The 16,136-nt window shown below is 34.4% G+C and overlaps 1 protein-coding gene across 33 annotated transcripts in view; it reads left to right on the forward strand.

The window, feature by feature from the left end:
- ROBO2 (roundabout guidance receptor 2) overlaps positions 1-16,136 on the forward strand; it is a 1,748,072-nt gene that overhangs the window by 1,586,682 nt on the left and 145,254 nt on the right. For all 33 annotated transcript variants that reach the window (XM_063806020.1, XM_063806025.1, XM_063806033.1 and 30 more), the window contains one exon: positions 2,591-2,729. In XM_063806020.1, coding sequence (XP_063662090.1) covers positions 2,591-2,729 — 139 coding nt within the window. The remainder of the gene's footprint in view (positions 1-2,590; positions 2,730-16,136) is intronic.

Consider the following 16,136-nt stretch of genomic DNA (forward strand, 5'->3'; position numbering starts at 1 on the left):
TATGATGAAAGGAGCTTACACACACAAACTCACACACACATGCCCACACTCACACAATCCATGTTTTACCTGCCAGTCTGTTTCAATTTGCTAAATGAAAATTTGAGACATTTCCTTGAGTTTCCTTTTCACCCTATGCGTCTGACTGATCACCCAGTTTTGATCTCTCTTGTCTGTCCCCTTTTCGACATCCTATGAACCATTGTGTCAGTTTAAGCTGAAATAATTTCTTACAAGAACGCTTTGACCTAATTCACGACTTTATGTTTCTCTTCTAATTTATCTTTCACAGACATACCAACACGACCTTTTTCATATGCTTATTCAACACGTTGCTTACTTGCTTAAAGTCCTTCAATAGCTCTCTATCAACCTCAGGGCAGAGTTCACAGTCCTTGAGTGGTGAACAGGGCCTTCATGGTCTTATCACTCACTCTCTGCCTAGCTTTGTCTCTCACCACTTTCCCCAATGTAACTAACCTGCTCACTATTCACCAGCTTGACCACTTAGTGAAAGCCTCTAGGAGTGGGTGCATTAACATGTGCTGAATGAGTCAGTGGATGAGAGAAAGACTTCTCTAGCTTGTTCATCCCAGTGTCAGGATGTAGTATGCTACTCCCACTAAAATCAAAGGGAACAGGAAAGGTCTCCTCTTGATGAATCATTTTTCAATCTAGAGTAATATCAATAGTGTCTCAAACCTCTTTAACATTGGGTTAATGTAGTTTTTGGATGAACTGGATGAATAGCTGCGCCTGATAGCACAGAAGAAGTCGATCCCGCTTCCTATGCTAATGATTTATTTTTTACTATTAGCATTTGGGACCCTCATAAGGATATATTAATCCTATTGCCTATTTAACTACCAGAAATGATAGCTCAATACCAACTATGCCAGCCCCAAAATAGCTGTTTTGGGCACATAGTGTCCAGAGTTGAAAAAAGTAACACTAAATTATTTTATCCGACATGTTGTCTACAGGGCACAATTTGCTGCTGATTTATTCAGGGCGTCTAAAATCTTTAGATGCAACCGTGTTTTTCTTTAGTTTTTATGGATTGTTTGTCAATTCTGCATTTACAGAATTTTTCATGATAAAATTCTATTTGCCTTGTTTTATTGCTTGGGATTTTTGAGTCCCAGAGTACGGATACTCTAGCATATGCAGAAAATTTTGATCCCTACTGTCAAATTCTCTGGAGAGATACAATAGTCTTCCTTCTAAATGCCAATGGTAGTTGGTTTTATTGCAATAAAATATTTATCTTGCAACTTACACATTTGTTTTATAAATATGGATCTTGATTTAGTCAATAAAATCAAATACTCTTATTTATACTCTTAACATCTATTATTTGAAGTAATTTATTTTCTTTGAAGGTTTCTTGCCGAATACATTTTAGTTTTTGTGCCACTGTATACAAAATTTTAAATTAGAAGATTTGAAACTCAAGTTCTAGGTGGCTAAATATGTCCAGATGGCCAGAAAAATTGTGTCAGCTTCCTACAGATCTCATCTTTCTTTTCCTTCCTTAGTTCTCTTTCTACCTCAGTAAGTAGCAATATTGAATTTGTTTGTGATTTGCAGATACGGGCTAATAAAATTTAAATGACAATTTTTCCAGTCTCAGACCATTATCCAAAAGGGAAGAAACTGGACAAGGAATGCCAATGTCTGGTGATACATAAAACTACTTTTTGTTTTGTATCCTCAGAGGCTAAGAATCTTATGGATAGGAAAAGATTTTTATGGATACAGACTTATTTTTCTCTAGCCTTATGTAGAAGACTGCTAGAATACAATTTAACAGTGCCAAATACAGATTAATAAAAGAAGAAAGGATGAAAACAGTAAAACAGATTACTGAAGAAATAAAAAACATAAAATTAAGTAAAAAAAAATGGGTAGATATCTCAAACACTTAAGAGAAGACCATTGGAGAAAACCTCAAAAAATTGATAAATAAATAGTTTGCAACAATTAATAATGACAGTCTTTGTATTTAAGAAAAAAAAGTCAGGTAGACATCTTTCCATACATGAAGTTAAAATAATCATGGGAATATTGAGTCCTTATCAAATCATAGCTTAAGTGGGAAAATCTAGGTAATACCTATGTGTGAAAGTACACATTTTTTGGTTTTCTCTAGCATTCTTGAGGAATATTAATATTTGTTTTTTAAATGTTTTTATCCCTTTCAACTTTTATTTTACCCACTTTGAACCCCAATAATAGATTATTGTAATCATTTTTAATCTCTCTTTTTCCTGTAGAATTCAGTGTTCTGATTTTTTATGATAGGATCCACCTGATTTAGCTCAGGGATTCACTGAAAAATCAATTTAATATTTTTTTCCAAAGGTTGTATGGTCTTATGTGCAAACTGTAGCTATTCCTTTGTTCCAAAATATTTTATTTTATTGAATGACATTGGATTCACAAGGCCTTATTAAAACACAGCTGAGGTACAGAGTTAGGTACCTGTGTACCAAAAGTAAATTAGGTTTCCTTTGCTTTTTTCATAATGTACTTAAAGCACGCATAATAGTTTATCTCATTTTACCATTGTTTCATTTTTTTTTTCAAGAACGACCCACATTTCTCAGGAGGCCAATTAACCAGGTGGTACTGGAGGAAGAAGCTGTAGAATTTCGTTGTCAAGTCCAAGGAGATCCTCAACCAACTGTGAGGTGGAAAAAGGATGATGCAGACTTGCCAAGAGGAAGGTAAGACCAACATATGGATGGAAGATTGTTAGATAACCAATGAATAATTAGAAAATAAAAGGACAGCTACAATGCCACCACCAAACACTCCTATGTCTTGGGGTACTTTCACTCATGTGATTTTTACATATGCAAGCCACATATTTACTGTTTGTATATTAAAGTCCTCCAGGCTTTCAATGTCACTCTTTCAATGAGTATCTACATTAATGCTTGATTCTTCATTCCACCTCTTATCCCCAGATACCAAGGATTCCTGGGTGCCTTCTTTCCCCTGGACCCTTTGAGGTATACCATTCTGTTCCTGCAGAATGCCCCCTGCAGGCCTCCATCAATGACTGCCCGTTCCCATGCTTCATCCCCTCTGGATACTCTTTGTCACCTCTGTGGCCCAAAACATAACTAACAAAAGACTATTGCATGTGGCTGACTGTAAGTCCTGGAGTAAAGGAAAGGTCAGCACAACACTGAAATGGTAGCAAGTAGTTGGCATCATTTTTCACATAGGGGATTTCCAACACAGAGACCTCCTGTCACTTTCCTTTTTCCATCTCTTCATGGAGACCTTCTCTTCCATCTCCTTCTTATTGTTCTTATCACAAAACCCCCAAACCCAATCTCTCAAACTCTCACCTGTATTCAAAAATGCTTTTCATCATATATAAAAATAATTTTGACTTGTTGTTATAGAAATTTCCTTAAGGCCTTGCCATTTAGAATCAAATAAGTAATTCAAGTGTTTTTTGTTGTTGTTGTTTTAACACAAGTAATTTTATCTTTAAGATTTGTTATGCCTTCCTGCTAGTTCTACCTGCTGATATTATAACCATCATGCATTCTCCAATTACTGCCTGCATAAAATTGTACAGGCTGCGTTTTTCTAATTTTTCTTTTTTTTAAAAAAATTTTTTGACTGGGCACGGTGGCTGACGCCTGTAATCCCAGCACTTTGGGAGGCCGAGGCAGGTGGATCATTTCAGGTCAGGAGTTCAAGACCAGCCTGACCAACAGGGTGAAATCCTGTCTCTACTAAAAATACAAAAAGTTAGCTGGGTGTGGTGGCACATACCTGTAATCCCAGCTACTCGGGAGGCTGAGTCTGGAGAATCGCTTGAACCCGGGAGGCAGTGGTTGCAGTGAGTCAAGATCGTGCCACTGTACTCCAGCCTGGGCGACAGAGTGAGACTGTCTCAAAAAGAAAAAACAAAAAACAAACAAACAAAACAACAAAACAACTTCGTTTCTTCCAACTGACTGATATTAACCATGCTTCCTCCGAAGCTGTATACCTTTTATGTGCTTTCAGTGCTATCAGTAATTTCCTAAATGTAAACATTGATTTCAAAATCTCAATTTTATAAATCCCTAGATATGATTGGATACTTTACTTCAAAAGACATGTCACTCATGGATTGAATAAACTGGATTCAAATGCATCAACCATTTATAATAGTTACTGAGAGGTTCTTTACAATCTACAGGAATAAAACAAGTGAAAACATTAATTCAGTTAGTTTTTCAGCCTATGTAGTGGGGAAAGTCATCATTGTGTTTCTTTTATCATTTTAATGCCAGACATCTGTCTTTAAAGGAATGGTATTAGTAGAAGAGGTTTGTAAATGTGAGGCTTTTCATGCCCTCTCATTGGAGAAGCAGGTTAGAAAACAAGGAGAGTTTACACTATTGAATTGTTACTGTCCATCCTCTATATATAGTCAGCAACTTTCTTCAAATTTGAGAGCATGTAGTGAATAATTTTAAAATGTTAATGTAAGGTGAAGAGATTAATTCTATAGTAAAATTTATCCTAGTGTAAACACAGGTTTATTTTAAATAACTGGGAGTATATGCCCTTGTGCATTGAAACTTTAAAAACCTTTAATTTTAGAATAATTTTGGTTTATAGGAAAGTTACAAAAGTTAGTAACAGAGAGTTCCCATTTACACTACACCCAGTTTTCCTTATTGTTAATATCTTACATGACAATAAAACATTTGTTACAACTAATGGCAAACCTTGATAGGTAATAATTAAGTAAAGTGTATACATTATTTGGCTCTCCCAGGTTTTCGTCATTGTCCTCTGTCTACTCCAAGTCCAGTTCAGGTAATTATTGAGTTAGGTATCATAGACTTCTGCATTTGTTCTCATATCTCTCCAGTCTCCTCTGTCCTGTTACATGTTCTTAGTTTTTCTAGTTTTGTGACCTTAACAACCTTGAAGGGAAGTGCTGGCCAGGTATGCTATCGAATGTGCCCCAAACTTGGATTAGCCGGATTAGACTGCGTTTATAGGTTTTTAAAAAGAATACCCTAGAAATGACATGCTCTTCTTAGCACATTGTATCAGGGGGCACATTATATCCATATAACAGCACTGGCCACCCTGTTAATTTTCAAACATTGAGCACAAGCTAGTTGACAAAAGTATTAAAAATAGAGAATTGTAAGTGTGCATTGCATTTTAACATGTCTATGTTCCTGAATTAAGATAAAATAAAAATGAATTGAGCCTAGTTTGATTATTTCCAGCTTAATGTAGGTGTTAGGTCATAAACCTGACAACTTAAGCTGCTACACTGTTCTCTAAATCTTGCCAAATTCATTTGCTTCAAAGTACAAATGATACATATAAATCAAACAACAGCATTAAAGCTACACTATCAGAAGGTATGATATCAAGACCACTAAACAACAAGGTTGAAAGCATGAGAAATCTTATTTTCACTAACTTCCTTTAAAACATTTTCATAGCTTTGGCCTCTTTATTCTTTTTACCGGCATATTATTGTAGTACTTTGTGTAACCAGTTAAATATTTTTAAAATATTAGACAAATGGAAGTGCTGTGTAAGCTTTAAATTGTTTTGTTAGAAAGGCTTAAAGCAAGGATAAGTGCAATGTAGAAACTGAGGTCAGTATTTCATCATGAAAGAAGCATGTACTTTTTCTTGAATTCCCAGTCTTTAAGTGATGTTTCAGAGGAGTTTATTCATTCCTCGATTTGTATGTATTAGCATAAGCCTCACTTATGCATAATGAGAGAGAAAGACACCGCTTTCCTTGGTGAGGAATAACAGTAATAACTTTTAGCCAACCGTAGACTAAATCAACAACATTGATTCTATTACATTATTTAGGTCTCAGACTAGGGAGATGGCCATTGTTCTTGTATATGCAATTGGTGTGGTGCATGACATTTCTTTGGCTTAACATTTAATGAAATTTGAATAAGGTTTGTGTAGTGGTTCATGCTTAACACATTTATACGAAAGCTTTGTAGGGCAGCTGCATAGCCTGTAATTACTATGTAAGTAATATGTGACTATTTTTCTTTTGGAGACAAGAAAAGCTTTTCAATTCAAGTTTAAATTTATGAAATGCTGTGAGAGCTATTAAAACCTTCAGCACAGAAGAAGATATCTGTGCCAACCTTTCAGTAACCAGAGATGAGTTAAGGGAGTATTTTTTCCCCTTGCCTTGAAAATATTTTTTAAGTAGTACTGATATGCCTCTTTCTTTTATTTAGTCTTAAACTCCTGACCTTTCTCAGTAACTACCTTTAATGAAATTACAACAGACTCTTAGTGAGTTGTATTAAAACATTTTCTGAAAAGATGAATGTTTCAGTTTGGTAGGAAGCATAGCAAGTCTAACAATAACCCTTATGCTCAACAAGGGAAAATTATTTATGTGGACATTTTCCATGCGACCAAGGGACAAAATGGGAAGGAGTCTACATTACACATATTAGTGCCAAACTGTTAATTCCTTGCAGAGACTTCTGAAGATATTACCCTTTCACAATTGAGTATTTCAGGAAGCATACTGATTCTGTGCCAAGTACCAATACTGTTTTCTAGAAGGTTTCAATACATATGTGTTAGGGACAAAAATTTCATAACACTAACGTGAAAATAAAGTGAGTAGGAGGAACAAGCAAGTGAAAGGCATTTTATAGTTTATAATGATTATGATTTTTGAAGCACATTTTTAAAGCATAGTTTAAATAGAAGAAGATGCACTTTTGGGTTTACCTACATTTAGTGAGTGCCTACTACATTTGTAATGCTTATTGCAAGTTTGAAAAAGTAAGTCGTTTTAAACAAGGTAAGTTAACTGTTATCAGTTCTTTAGTTTTTGTTTTATATTAGTGAGATTGGGTGACATGGGAAAGTATTTACATTCCAAATACAGTAAAGAAGTAAATTGGAACAGCTCTAGTTATTTTCTTGGGTACTGTCTGTCTTTTGCAGGCAAATATCCAACATTTTGCTTATTAGTACTCTCTTGATAGAGTGCCTTCAATACATCTTTTCACAAAGTGTTTTATGTGATAGAAGTTGTCAGTGTTTATAATAAATGAGGTGAGGTTTCATCTTATGCCATGTTCCATCATAACATAGGTTTATTGTATATTTTTGTTATATAAATATATTTATGTGCTAAAGCTCTGTAAAAAAGTATCACATGAAGAAACATTAACATAACACAAGTAACATGCCATAAAGAAACAGTATAATACATTTGTAACCAAAGATATAAAAATAAATTGAAATATGACAACACTACAATATTCTGTTCAATTTAATATTAATGAGAATTAAAAAAAAAATCCCTCTCAGAACTTGGGTAAGAGTTAGTGTGATTAATCTAATTGTGAATTCTTATCTGTGCATGTCCGCAGAGTTTGTATTTCATTTCATTATTAGCAGTCTTTAAAGAACTGTAAACAGGAGACTTAATATCTCTCATCAATCATATAACTTTCAGCATATTACCATTACCTCCTTTATCTTTTTTATTTCATTTTTATTTTCTAAACTAACTCTAAAGTGACACTAAGTTCCTCAATAAGAACTTCTCTCTTCCACAGCAGAGAAAGGAATGTTCATAATAGCTTGTCAGAAGAAAAAGGAAATAAAATATGCCATTTACATTTTTACGTATGCCTGCAAATTCTAAATGCAGTTGATGGCTTGCACATAGTGGATATAATTAATGAATATTTCATAAAATAGAAAAGGGAGTAGAGAATAAGAGTTTCAAGATATATAGAGCAAAATTCTATCAATTTTCCTTAACCCACTGACAAAATTTCCTTTTCTAAAGTGCAAGTCTATTTTAAGAGAGAATTTTCAGAGTTTTTAGTTCCATGAAATGTGAGATTTGCATAAGCACATGATTCTTTAAGAAAAGAAACTGAATGGAACTACTTATAATTCCTTTTTTTTTTTTTTCTGGATGGCATTTTTATACAAAGTGGCTCTTTCTTCTTAGCCCTGCAAAATGTGTTTAGATTAATTGTTTGGAAGCTCTATTGTTTAGAGCATGTGCTTCTGGGACACAGAGATGCTGAACAGGTGCTCAGCTACCCTTAGGAGGCAATGGGCCTTCTTCACATATAGTGTATGCATCAAGGACATGTGATAATTTGAGCTCCCAATAAATAACCACACTGATTAGGTTGGCTGGCAAAGACTGGGCAAGTGAAATGGTCTTAGCAAAAGAAGAAAAATCTAAGAACAGAAGAAAAGCAATGAAGCAATGTGTACAAAATATTGTAAATGACATCTAAAAAATGGACTGGTTCCTAAAAGTCACAAATTTAAAGAAAAAGTGTAAATGAAAAATCTTTATTTTTTATGCTATACAGATGTCTTATCCATGTGTGTCTAAAAACAATTAGAAACTTCATGAGCAATGACTGTGGGACCTTTTAATACAAATTACAATAACATACAAATATTTAGGCCATTGCCAAGGGGTTTTAGACTTTAGGCCTTGTTCTGCTACTGTTTGATCATTTAGTTTATTTACACTCCCATTTTCTGGAAATGATAGTTGACAAATTTCTCTACTGCAAACTAGGAATGTGATCTTGAAGAAGCTATTTGAACTCTATGTTTTACATCCTGAAAATATGGCCCAGCAATGTGGTAGGACTGGCGATTAACCTGTATTTTTACTGATCTTATAGGGTGAAGAATTATGCCATCCATTCTAACTCAAAGGGCTATTAAAATGATATAACCATTTCAAAGCACTGTAAACATTGTACAATGGATGCACATACATGGTGCCTCAGTTTTACAAATCCACCTGATTGATGGCATTTATTAATTATACAGTTAACTACAGGGAAAAAAATTAATGCTAAAAATATATAAAATATATAATTTGTATATAATGACACATTTTCCTATCTTTGGCCATATGATTTCCATAGAAACATATACAGTATTATTTTTAAATAGGTATCACTTACGCTCTTTTTTTTTTTTTTTTTTTTTTGACTGAGTCTTACTTTGTCACCCATGCTGGAGTGCAGTGGCACGATCCTGGCTCACTGCAACCTCCACCTCCCGGGTTCAAGTGAGTCTCCTGCCTCAGCCTCCTGAGTAGCTGGGACTATAGGCGCCCACCACCACGCCCAGCTAATTTTTATATTTTTGATAGAGACGGGGTTTCACCATGTCAGCCAGGCTCGTCTGGAACTTCTGACCTCATGATCCACCCGCCTCAGCCTCCCAAAGTGCTGGGATTACAGGTGTGAGCCACCGTGTCTGGCCTGCTTTTAAATTATATAGATTCATTTATAAATGTTTCTAGTGACTTTGCCAAGTCTGAAAGTTGCCTGCATTTTCTACCTTTAGTAAGATATACATTCTCCTGGTATTGTGTGCCCGCTCCAGTGCAATCAGTCACCTGGGTTGAGACCTTCACATTTCACACATACTGTTTTGTTTGTCTGTGAGTAATAAGCATAAAACCATTATTATAAAAAGATATGTAGTGTTAAAAGCAAGTATTTAGGGAGGACTTACCATGTGCCTTGCAATGCAATAAATGCTTTTTACATATGTTAATTCCATTATTTTTAAAGCATAGTATTACAGCATAATATTACTCCTACTTGAGGGTTACAGAAACAGAAGCTTAAACAAGTTAGGTTTTTAAGGCCACATATTAAGAAGCATTAGGGCCAGAACTGAACTTAGAATCTGTCTAGCATGAAATCTCTATTTTAAATGACAGGGCATGATAATTATATGATTATTAATTATTTAAGGATTTGAGTCACCTATGAATTTTATATTTTAGATAGAAACTTAGATAATTGGTTAGAAATACTATATTATGAATAACTAAATAAACATAGTATACAGCAATAGAGTTAAGGTAATTTTTAGACCGACTTCGTAAGCCACACATAAAATGTCTTGACATTATAAAAATTTAAACTTAGAACAGTTCAGGTTTACCTTCTTGGAAACTGAAGATATGGATTTTGTTTTTACAAACAGGATTAATTGACAACTTTCAGAGGGATCACAGAATGGTAGTTTTCCTGTGTTTTCATCAAATAGGTGCTAATAGTTGCTGTTAACACAAAACTAATTGCCACCTAGGGTGGGGAGTGCAAGTTGCCTAGTCCTGTGACCACATTGGCCCATCTGTTAAGAATCTCAGCTTAGGAACAATGCTGGAACTGGCATCCAATTTGGGTTCTGGCCAGTGGTCAACTAACAAGCTGGAACACACTTGGAATATGAAATGCCTTGAAGTCAGAGATGCTCTGCTGTCTGTTAACTGACAGCTCTTGTGTGTGGGCAGAGCCAAGACCAGGTGCCAGTATGCAGAGCAAAAGGATCTGTCTGCGTGCCACCTGTCATTGCCATGTGCGTAATGTCCAAACAGGAGCCACAGTAGGTGTGCTTCTTCCATCAAAGTGTGGTTGTTCGAGCATTCAGTTAGGCTGAGGTAGCGACTAGGGCAACATTTTACCTTAAAACAAACTACAGGACAAGCCAGAGGCTTACCAGAAGGTAGCTCTCATATCCCGCCATATCACACAAGTGGATGGAGATTTACCATTGGAGACACTCTCCCCTGTACCTAGGTTCTTACATTAACTCTAAGCAAAAGGTAAAAAAAAAAAAAAAAAAAAAAAAAAAGGTGTTTAATTAATTATATTAACACAAATACTTGTGTGCACAAGACAATTTGTGGTTAGAATCATGCAAATAAGTTTTAATCACCCCAGGGGTTATTCTAAAATATATTTCTAACTGATTTTTGTTATTATTCTTAATAAGTTGAATTGTAACATGAGGCTGAAAGGTATAATAGAATTTAAGAGATTAATGTTCTTATCCCAGCTCTGCCATAATTCATCATGTTATTTTAAACAATTCATGTAACATGTCTGAGTACCAGAGTCCATATCTGCAAACTATGTTGGATTGAATGGTTTCGGTGCTGTCCTCAAATTCTGAAATTGTATAATTCTATGTCAATCTCTCGAAACAATTAGAGAATCATGGTAATATTTTTTTCAATAGAAGAAAAAAAGAAACCAGAAAATTGAAATAGATGGACATAAAGAAGAAAATTAATATTACCTATGTATCTATTATCCAGTGACAACCACATTTTATGTACAGAAGGCATCTTGTAAACTTATTTATATTTTAGACATATTTTTCATTCAAAATTGTTCTTGACCCTGAATGCTTACTTAGGCTTTTATTTTTAAAAAGCCGGTACTGATTCAAAACAGCTGTTTCTGACTGCATTTTCCTTTCCCATAAATATAATATTAATAAATGATATTTACATAGTGCTTACTCTATACCAGAAATAGTCTAAGCATTTTACAATAGTGCTATTTTATTTTTAGAAAATGCTATGATGTAAACATTATTATACCTATAATATAAATATCAAAACTGATATGCAGAGAGGGTAAATATGCCAACATCACTGACTAAGGGACCTAGGATGTCTGGCTTCAAAGTCCACACTTTTGGCTACTACATAGTGGTGCTGAGTGGGAAGAACTGTTCTTCATTTTTTATTTGGGATTGAAGATAAGGAAAAGACAGCCTAGCATATGCTTGCCTAGAAGTAGAATTTTTATCATATAGTCACAGAATACATCTATATAGAAAGCACATGTTAAAGTTTTGAAAATTTTTATTATAAGGGCACTTATTTCCCATAATATATGTTTATTATGTCAAATAAATAAGTTTATGTCTTTTCCTTTAAAATCATTGTTTTATACTACTTATTGACGAAAAATTCAAAACAAATCTATTTTTTCTCATGGAGTATTTTAACTTATATCCTTTTCTTCTCAACACTATATTGGGTAAGAAAAAATAATTTCACTGGAAACATATTAGAAGTTAAAGAAGTGCTTGCTGAAAGAGTCAAATAGTGTGAGTAGTGTATGATTGGCCCTCTCCATCCATGGGTGCCACATCTGTGGATTTAACCAATTCTGATAAAAAACATTAAAAAGCAACAATAAAAATAATAGAAATAAAAATACAGTATTACAATGATTTACGTAGCATTTAGATTAGATATGATAATCTACGATGATTTAAAGTTGCAGGAGGATGTACATAGGTTATATGCAAATACTACATTATTTTATATAAAGGATTTGGACGTCCTCAGATTTTGGTATTTTCAGGGTTGTGGGGATGGCAGTCCTGGAACTAAACCCCAGTGGATACTGAGGGAGGACTATGTATACATCTAGAATGATGAACTCTTCTAGGGTATTGATAGTTTAATTCATCTTTCACATTCACTGTCTAACACAGTTCTCAGACCAAATTTAAGTGTACTAAAATATGGTAAGTATAGTCAATAATAACAATTCTATATTTTAAAACAATTTAAATAATGGAACTGGATTGTTTGTAACTTGAAGGATAAATTCTTGAGGGGATGGATAGATACCCCATTCTCTACGATGTGCTTATTTCACACTGCATGCCTGTATCAAAACATCTCACGTACCCTACTAGGTACCCACAAAAAATTTTAAATATAAATTTAAAAAAATAATAATATAAATGGCCAGGCGCGGTGGCTCACACCTGTAATCCCAGCACTTTGGGAAGCCGAGGCGGGCGGATCACGAGGTCAGGAGATCAAGACCATCCTGGCTAACACGGTGAAACCCCGTCTCTACTAAAAATACAAAAAATTAGCCAGGAATGGTGGCGGCGCCTGTAGTCCCACTTACTCGGGAGGCTGAGGCAGGAGAATGGCGTGAACCCGGGAGGCAGAGCTTGCAGTGAGCCAAGATCGCGCCACTGAACTCCAGCCCGGGCCACAGACAGAGACTCCGTCTCCAAATAAATAAATAAATAAATGAATAAATAAATATAAAATAATAATAAAGCTATTTGGAGGAAAAAAGTTTCTTCAAAAATAAATCAATAGGTACTAAGAGTATGATTTTTGCTAATTTCCTGATAATGTTTGAATATCAATAGTTCCATGGATGGTTATGAGTTAACAGGTAGGACTGAGTTCTAGGCTATGTATTTTCTACCCAATAAATATTTTTTTCATTTTTTTAAAAACTATGTAATGGTCCCTCAGGAAAAGTTGTTATTTGATACTATTATTTTAATTAACTGGTATGAATTAAAAGAGAAGGGATAAAAATAGAATAATTTCTGAGATCCAGTATTACAATTACATGAACAAGGAACATATCTTTGTTAGTGTATGAAGGAGATATAATTGCCAAATATAAGGAATGGGAGGACAAATAGTTTCAAAGTATTTCAGGGTATACCCTGATCCCCTTCAGTGAAGTCATTTTTGGGGGGATCTCTGTTTTAGTTGTTACATAGTATAACTCACTGGCGCTTCATTTTAAAAGGCCACATTTGGAGGTGGGAGGTTAGCCCTAGGGCTCAGTGAGTCCTTGCCGAGAAATTAGAAGTCCCTCTGAGAAGTGATTCATCCTATAGACCTAAGGGATAACATCATAATAAGATCTCAGTATAAAAATTCTGCCAGTTATTCTTATGAGCATGATGTTAAAATTACAAAAGGTATTGTAATACCATTCAACTCATTCATCAGTATAGACATTTGAAACCTTTATAAAGACGATCTGGTTGGGTATGCTATATCATTGCAATTCTTTAAATAAATGGCAGTTGTTATAAAAATATGTCCTATTTCTGACACATGGTACTCACCAGTTAAGACATTCAGTGCAGCACTTCTCAAAAAAAAAAAAAAAAATGTTCATTAAAGCCATAAACATTCCAATCCACTAACTCACATTTTCTAACAGTTTGTCCAAATATTTACCACCACAAATAACAGAAACAAAAAAGTAAAAGAGACCTGTTATTTTTATTTGAGAGATTATTTAAAAGTGAGAAAGAAAATGCTTTTGTCTTCATTATGAACATAATTTATAGTAAGACATATATATATAGTTGATTTTCTCCAACGTAAACCCCAAATCGCCAGACTAATCAAATATTATATATCAAGAATTATTTCAAAAATAATCCCATTCATTAAATATTCTGTGTTGATATTTCAAGGAATAAAAAAAGATGAGATTGTTCTCAAGGATTTTAGTAGGGAGTGTGAGATATGCATAACATTATTAAATAAGGTGAACTATATAAAAACTATGATATTTGAGGCTCTTTATGGCTTCAGAAAATAAAAGATAGTCTATTCCTATATGAAACTAGAGATAGGTCTGAAAGGGAAAATTGAATTTTCATAAGTGGAATAGCAATGGCTATTTCAAAAGAAGGAAGCAGGATGAAAAAGCTTTGGAAAGCGTGGGCCAACAATTAGTGATTCGGTTTGCTTGGAACATGGAGGAGTGGCACTTAAGACCACAAAGGTTAGTTGTGGTTCTATTATGAAACCCTTTAATTTCAAGTTAAGTGTTTATATGGAATACACCATAAAATGGGGATTAATTGAAGCACATTGAATAGAAATGCATCTTTGTGTCCACCTTTAGAAAACTGATTCTTTTATGTAGAGTAGCTTGGAACAGAGAAAGTTTGGAAGTAGGCACACCTGGTAGGAAGCTGAAATATAGTTTAGGGAATACATTGAGTGTATTGTGTGAGTTACACAAATATGGACATTAATACAAGTGGTCATACAAGAAAACCTTTTTTTTTTTTCAATTGGCAAATAATTGTATGTCAGAGTTACTGGAAAAAGAGAGATTAAAAAGTAATGCTGAGATTTGTAACTTGAGTGCCTGGTCAAAAGGTGGTGTGTTCAATAAATAGAGAAGTCAAAAGGTATTATTCAGTCTCATCATTTTTAATCATGTAATAGTATTTTCTGTCACTGAATCCAAGGTAGAATTGATTGTGAGATTTAATAGTACTTTTTCTCTGAGTTAAGGAGAGGAAAAATGACCAAATCAACTATGATATGCCATCTATGATAAGATGATTCGTAATTCTGGAGGTGTTAAAATATAAAAATGTGCATCTTAAAATATATTAAATATGGGAGTAGTAGCTAATATTTACAAGTGCTTTCCTTAGAAATAACTCATTTAATCTTCTCAATTTTCTTATGAAACAGGAACTCTTATCATTGTTATTTGATAAATGAAGAATCTGAGGGGCAAATTTAAATGAGAGAGATTTGAAGCCAAATCCAAATCCGAAGCCTACTTTCTTGACTACTATATACAGTAATTTATTTCTAGTAAAACATATTTTAAAATAATAGCATAAACTAATTTTATTTTAAGGGCTCACTGGCTTTCTGCTTAGTGGCTACACAATATTTTTAATTAATGCTTCCAACAGCCTTGAAGTATGAGTCCCTTCTTTAAACAGAGGAGAAATCTGAAGGTTAGAGACAGTGAAAAACATGCTCAAGGTCACAGGAAACATGGTAACAAAACTGGATTCAAACCTCAGGTCTCTCTAATATTAAAAGCTTGTGCTCATGGCTTATGTTGGACCCAGGACGCCCTTCATTCCATGTGTTAGTCAATGGCTGGTGACATTTTGTTTTGTATATTTCTATATAACTTTTTAAATTGAACAAACTCATACAGAGTCCAAAGTTCAGTAAACAGAAAATAAAGTGATTCTTCTGCTCAAAATATACTGCATGGTGTCCCCAGTGTCTCCATTGTGCACACTTGGAACAACTTTCTAAGAGAAAATAGTGCTCAGATCATCATTATTATAATTATTTCTTTATCTCCCCAACTCCCTTTGCCTTATTTATGTTTAATCCTAACAATCCTAAATATCCAGTCCTATGACTGTCACATGGTGCTCACGAGTTAGTCCTTTAGTGCAGTAATTCTCACGAGGGGCAAATTTGCTTCCCCCATTTCCTGATATACATTTGGCAATGTCTGGAGACATTTTTGATTGCCACATTTGGGAGATTGGGTGCTACTGGCATCTAGTTGGTAGACACCAAGAATGCGGCTAAACGTCTTGCTATGCACAGGACAACTCCCACAGTAAAGAATAAATAATCTGACCCAAAATGGCGATAGTGTAGAGGTTAAGAAATGCTGATTTCATGGAAAAAATCAATCTGGGCATTGCTCAATTAGTTATTTTAT

This window comes from Pan troglodytes, chromosome 2 (genome assembly GCF_028858775.2).
Source record: "Pan troglodytes isolate AG18354 chromosome 2, NHGRI_mPanTro3-v2.0_pri, whole genome shotgun sequence".
NCBI lineage: Eukaryota > Metazoa > Chordata > Mammalia > Primates > Hominidae > Pan > Pan troglodytes.